The 6,830-nt window shown below is 49.6% G+C and overlaps 1 protein-coding gene across 1 annotated transcript in view; it reads right to left on the reverse strand.

Moving 5' to 3' along the window:
* Positions 1-6,830, reverse strand: part of GRIN1 (glutamate ionotropic receptor NMDA type subunit 1) — an 81,868-nt gene that overhangs the window by 13,769 nt on the left and 61,269 nt on the right. The window contains exons 16-18 of the mRNA XM_019510275.1: positions 5,989-6,146; positions 4,848-5,009; positions 1,043-1,152 (exon numbers count right to left, since the gene is read on the reverse strand). Of these exons, the coding sequence (XP_019365820.1) occupies positions 1,043-1,152; positions 4,848-5,009; positions 5,989-6,146 (430 nt within the window). The remainder of the gene's footprint in view (positions 1-1,042; positions 1,153-4,847; positions 5,010-5,988; positions 6,147-6,830) is intronic.

Here is a 6,830-nt window from a genome sequence, read left to right on the forward strand (position 1 = left end):
ATTCTATGAGTTCACATCAAGCCACCCAGGAGATGGATGCATGCTAAGTGGCCTGTGCACCCAGTCAGAACTGCTTCTGGGGACTTAAAAGCAGTAGGGCTGAACATGATGGTCCCGGCTTGAGCTGACCACTTTGTCCATGAAAATTTTCAGCTAGGAGAAATAAGTAATATTTGGGACAGAGTGGGTACATGGGAGTGCTGAGCCTTGTGTGGGAGAAGATGGGGCGCTGGAGCAGATGGAGGGAAATGGTGCCCCTCAGAGCTGCCCTCATGGCTACCCCAGGACTATTGACCAGCACTGTGTCCCACCAGCCCAGCTCCAGCCCCAGGCATCACCTGATGGTGGAGGAGCCACCAGCAAGGAATCACTAGCAGGATGTTTCCTTGTGCAGGGTGAACCCACCTCAGGAAATCATGATCTGAACAAGGGCTATGTACAAAGGCCAAACTCAGCATGGGAATAATGCCACCCATTTTTTTCCCAACCTTAGTGAAAACCACCCTCCCCATTTGACAGGGGGAGGCCCCGAGAGGAGGGGACTCGCCTGAGGTCATGCAGAGAGTCTGAGGCAAAATCAGGTTTGGGAGCCAGGAGTCTTGGCCCTGGAGCTAGTCCTGATACCTGCTGCCCTCCTTGTTATAGTCTTGATTTATTCTGCTCTGCTGTTTTTCTCCTCCCCCATTTCCTTGGGCTTCTACTTGAGATTGAGTTCTCCTCTGCCTTGGAGACTGACTGTGAGCTCAATCTGGCATCCACAGTTACAGCCAGAGCAGGAGGGGAGATGTGCTCACAGTGGGTGACATTTAAATCCCAAGAATGGTAATAGGGGCCCAAAAGGAAGAGGTGAAGGGGCTTTTGGGGCTGTTTCTGATATCCCAGTGGGAGCAAGACAGGGCTCAATGCAGTAGGCCCCTATATGGCAAATAAGTGCAGGCCCAGAGGAAGCAAAGCTGAGTTCCTGTAGGTTAACTTGGAAGGGTATGTTGAAAAAAAGCAGGCTATAGAGCCGACAGGAGAAAAAGAGGTTTGCAGAACAAACCTGCCATATTTTCAAAGGTGAGTGTTGCTGGGGCATTGCTACGGGAATCACATTCCTGATACCTCACCCAAGTCTTGTCCAAATCCTCCATGAAGCCGTTCTCATGGGATCTGAAAGTACAAGGAGATAGTACTGAGCATTCGCTGGAGCTGGTGCTCAGACAGCTGAGATTCAAGAGGAATTTGCAGTAGCATTGGCCATGGGGACAGGGGAGGAGTATGACCATCCAGAGCCCTTCTTACGTGGAGCTGCCCACATCTGCTCCATAAACTGCTATTCAGATATAGCTGGAGGCTGGAAAGAGCTGTCTGGGTTTGCCTTTGGCCATGGCCACATGTTGAGCTGGAAAGGTTACGCAGCAGGCATGGTACAGCTGTGGGTAGAACCTGTGTGCTTTATATAGCATGAGGGTGTATTTTATTGCTGTGCTCCGAGTGTGCACACAGGACATGAGTACACAACCTGTCTGTGGGGCAATTCTTTGCTTCCCTCTTCCATTTCTGAAGTCAGTGCTTGCAGGAGAATTTGTGCCATTGCTTAATGAGATTCTGAAATACAAGGCCTGTTCCTGAGGGATGTGTACATGGGACAGTTAAGGCACCTGAAATTCCTAACTCACAATTAAAGCAAATTAGGACCCTAAAGCGAAGCTCTGTTTTGAAAGACAACTGTAGGGCTAGCCTCATGGGTTCCCCAACCATTGGCTGTCACACTCCAAAGCCAGGTGTCTTAGTTTATAATGGAAAGGTTGTGTTTCTTGAGTAAGGAGAGGACCAGATTTGTGGACAGAAGCATTTTGGGGGGAGGGGAGGTAATCAAGCTGCTGGAGCTTGGAGACCTAAAAAATTAACCCCTCTGCCCCCTTTAATTCTCTACTTCTAGACTCACCCTAGCACTGTCTGGTTCCTAGTGAATATTAAACTCAGCATGATTGGGGCATGGGACACCAGGAGAAGGGCAGGCTGGGGCACTTGGATCACAAGCACAATTGGAAGCCATAGCACTTGGACTGGATGCAGACAAGCAAGCAGGCAGAGTCATAGTTGAGCCCTGGCTTCCCCCTTGCTCCTCCAGCTAGGCAGCCATTCCCATAATGATAGAGCAGACAGGTGAAATGGAGAGATCCCCTCTGCCCCCACATCCCTTCCTCCAGATGGGACCTGCTTCAAGCAGGGGTAGAGTGGAGTGACAATTGCACTTGCTGAAGGAGATGGAAATAAGGAGAGAGGCTGGGGAAAAGGCAGGGACTGATTGCTGAAGGCCTGTGTGCTGGGCTAAGGCAGAGGAGACCTAGGCCCAGCTGTCAACAGCCTGCCTTGAAAGATGGGGCAGTCATTTTCCATCCCCATGGTTCTCTACAGACACTTGCCCTTAACCTGCTGCATCTATTCAGGGGGTCAGGCAGCACTGGACAGACATCTAATTAGCACAGTATCTGATGTCTGATTGTGTCCAGCACCCAATGCTTCAGAGGAAGGTGCAAGGAACCTTTCAAGGTAGCCTACCCCCAGGGCAGTTCCCTCCAGGGCCCCACCAGTGACTGCTGGCTGGTGGCCAGGAACAGAAGGGTTTGGTCCCTCCCAAAACTGTCTTAAGGCCCTGAATGGTCTTCCTATCCACAGAAGAGCTCCATCCCCATCTGGATAGCATGGCTATAGGTTTCAGGGGGTTATTGGACAATATGTGTGTGTGTGGGGGGGGGGCAGGGGGAAATGTCTCATTTAATCTTTTTTCACCTCTCAGTTTTCTTGCACTTTCCCTTGTTTTTATGCATGTCAGCTGAAGGACAGGCATTCCCCACCTGCCTTCTCCAGGCCATTCAGGATTTTGTATATTTGTATCAACACCCTTCCTATTCATCTTCCCTCTAAGGTAAACTGTCCCAGACCTTCAACCTGTCCTCCTCTGGGTGTTTTCCCACATCCACTATCCTGTCTCTACAACTGGAGGAGATTCAGTGCCTGTAGAGATAGGGTGATCAGAACCACACAGTTTTCCAAGTGTGGCTGAACCACTAATTTATATATGGGATATATTGTGGCATTTTTATGCAACACAGTCCTTGTACATCCTACCATCTTGCTAGATTTCTTGACTCCTACTGCACACTGAGCGAAATCTTCATTGAACTGACCGAGGTGATACCCAAGTCCTTATCCTAACCTGATCCAGTTCATTTCCAATCCTGCAAAGTCTATATGGAAAGTTCTCCTTAAGGACAGAGGAGGGACTACTCTGAACCTGCTTGCAGTGAATCCCATCGTGTGGCCTCTTCCATAGCTGGGTCAGATCCTTGCAGTTCTCACAAGCTTCTGAGCTCTTGACTCATTTACATCATTCCATGTCATATGAATGTTTTGCTACCTCACTGCTCACCCCCGTTTCCAGAACAATGACACATACACTAAATAACTCCAGGCCTGGTATTGGATTCACTGGCTCCTGCCTGTTAACCTGCAACTGAATCAAATGGACCATTTATTCCTACTCCATTTCTTCACCAGTTCTGCTCTCTGGCAGCATTTTCTTGTGAACAAGGCATGCATATTTTCAAAAGAAATTCAAGGGTATGCTTATTCACACAGTGTAGAAAGAGCCTGTGGAAATGCCAGCCACAGGATGGCACTGATGCCAAGGTCTTATCAGGAGTCAGAAGGGAATGGCACATTTCTCTGGATAGCAAGTATATTCAGGAATCTAAGAATAAACATTAAGAGAATAATTAAGAGCACTGCTGGGCTGTGAACTCTCCTGCTCGAGGACAACAGTTGTCCCCATCCTTTGCGGGTGAGGATGAAAGCTTCTGGGATACATTCTGCCTACTGCAGAGCTCCTTGCACTTTCCTCTGAAGTATTTTGCACTGGCCACTGTTGGAGGCAAGATATTGGGCCGCATGCATCATGATGGGTGCAATGTAGGTGGGCCATGCCTATATTCTATTCTGCTAACAAATGCAGCCAGACACTTCCCCAGGTACGACTGCTGACTGGGCTCTGTCTATCATGCTTCTGGCCTCCCAGAGGTGCAATACAGTTGCACATTTGCACAGGCTTCACTTAAGTCATGGGTACCAAGTCTGGTGCATGTGGAAGACAGAGCCCACCTAGGTTCTCAGATTCCCGGACTACTTCACAGTGCTGGCAAGTAGGAAGCAAACTTTTCTAGTTATAGATTGAACCAGGTTGCTCTGACAATGAGCACAGAGCTAGAGCACTCATCAGGCTTTTTCATTCTAAGAGTTGAGATGTAAAGAAGCAATCCTTCTCCCAACACCTCTACCTGCCCTTCATCCAATCTGGATTGTATAGAGTATTATGTGCTTTTAAAATATTCTGATCTTTTAGCAAACTCTAAACCTGTTTTCCCCAAATTTAATGAAAAACATCTTCTTGTAGTAGAGTACTTGGAGACCAGTCTCAGCTAGACAGGAGCTTGTACTTCCAAGTTACCCAAGAGTCAGGAGTGCCTTAGAAGCTGGGATAAGGATACAGAAGCCCCATATCAGAGCTAAAGTCTCCAGATCTCTGGGCTGCATCTGCAGGCCAGCTGACTGGAAATCATATAGCAGAGGTATATAGCAGAAATGGTCTAGAAGAGCTATGTAGAGAGATGTAGGTAGCCACATTAGCCTGAAGTCAAACAGAAGGCAAGGTAGATTTGCACCTTACAGACTAACTAAATTAGTCAGGGGGCTACAGGGGTACATGAGAGCAGGCTGGCACCTTGCACACAGACAGCCAATGACATTCAAGACCATGCAGTGTTTGCAGAGCTCAGCTATCTCAGTAAGAGCTGTATACAGACTTGAGGATGGCCAGAGAGACGTTCTGCTTCCACGGACTGTCCTTCCGCATTCCAATCCCAAAGCCAGAGCGGAAGAAGAGCTCCCCTGTCGTCACCAGGTCACACTTCTGGGAGGCTTCAAACTCCAGTACTGCTGAATCCCAGATGAAGGCATGGAGCTTGCTAATGGAGTATACAGGAAAGGGAGGCCAGATCAGTGTGGGCAGCAGGCTTTGTCTTACAAGACAGCAGCAGCAAGAGCTACAGATGCTGGCACTGGATCTAGTATAACCATGAAACAAGGCAACTATTGTTCCAAAAAAGGAAGCTGTGCCCATTCTGATCAGCTCTGCAGCCCCTGGTTTGACAGGTTGGTGCAGTTTCAATGCAGTAATACAAGTAACACACTGTGCCGTGGAGGTAAACTGGGTTGACATTGCATTTGGCATTTCTCAGCCCATGCCTGTGACACCACCCCATTGTCCTTATGCAAAAGACAGATTACAGCACCTGTGGCTGAGTAGGACAGAGAGGCCCTTTCCTCTCCCCCCTTTGCTGCCTCACCAGCAAAAGCAAGAGCTGCAGATGATTAGAAATCTTGCCAAATTTCTGTCCTTTCCCCTGGCATGATCTGCTTCTGTGTTTCCGTCATCTCCCAAAGTGCATGCACCTCCAGCAATGCACAATCTGGGGGCCTTTTCCCTGTAGCAGTAGCCCAATGCTATTGAAAGCAAAGTGGCGTGCTTATGCTGTAACATTTTTCACTGCACAGGCTTAAAGGCACATCCTGCATCCCTTCTGATTCCCATCATGTCCAGCAGATTTAGCCACCTGCGGAAGTCTTTTTCCAACATCTCACTCAAACTGACCAACATCCCACCTGAACAAACAACAGCACCTTGGAGGCTTCCCCTGGTATCATGGCTACAGCCATGGCCACAGCCATCCATAGCTACATCACTCAGGATGCCCCTGTGTGGCCTGGAGCACACAACGAAGAACTACTTCAGCCCTGTCTGTCCTCACAGGTTGTGCCCCAACCCTGACAGAGGAGCAGGATATCCCTTAGGCCTCTGTCCAGAAGTCAGAGGGGCAGTATATTCCCTGCAGCAGCCCCCACCCTGGGCCAGCAGTGGTCAAATAGGGCTCAGCCCTCACTCACTTGTCCCTCACAGCCTGGATGGCTTCAGCAGCACTCTCATAGTTGTGTTTCTCCATGTGTCGGTACATGGTGCTCAGCTCCACCTGCCGTCGGAAATAAATGTCCACGGAGCTCTGCTTCACTGTGGCATAGATGAACTTCTCAGAGGGGTTACGCAACTGCAAGGGAAGGCGAGAGCCCACAATCAGAGCTGGAAGAGCGAGGCCCATAGTTCAGAGCAGTCAACCGCCCCGCTCCTGTTCCCCTCCTTTATACATTAGCTGCCAGCTACACTCATATTGTTCAAAGCTGTGTTTCTTACTGCCCCTCTCCAGGGAGAATGGGGCCTGGGCTCCTGACTCCCTTTGAAAGTCCCAGTGCTCCTTGAATATTGCAGTGGGTCCTGTTCCCCGTTTGTCTGGCTAGTCTTATTCAGGCTAGGAAATGTGCTATTTCTGGATAATATGCCTTTGGACCTCATAGCTATCTGTTAGGGCTGTGTGAAGCTTCGGGTGGTGATTCAGTTTAGAGGAGATTTGGCCCAATTTGGTGGCTGAATCTCCGAATCAAATCAGGGGACCAGTTAAAAGGCCTGAATCTATTCAAAGCTCTCTGAATCTTCAGAAAAGATTTGGAGAGCTTTGATGATTTGGGCAGTCCTGAGTGGCTGCAGCAGGGAGCTGCAGCCGGACTCGGAGTTGGTAAGTACTAGGGGCGGTGGAGGAGGGGGTAGGGGACCATGGGGGGACCCCTGACAGCCCCCACCCCCTGCCTGTTCCCCCATCCCCCCATGGCTGCCCCGCCCGCCCCAGCTCCGGCATTTAGAAAAAAAGGCCCGACTCACTGTTCCTGCTGGCGGGGGG

The sequence above is a fragment of the Gavialis gangeticus genome, unplaced genomic scaffold (assembly GCF_001723915.1).
Source record: "Gavialis gangeticus isolate Ggan-Ray unplaced genomic scaffold, GavGan_comp1, whole genome shotgun sequence".
Classification (NCBI taxonomy): domain Eukaryota; kingdom Metazoa; phylum Chordata; order Crocodylia; family Gavialidae; genus Gavialis; species Gavialis gangeticus.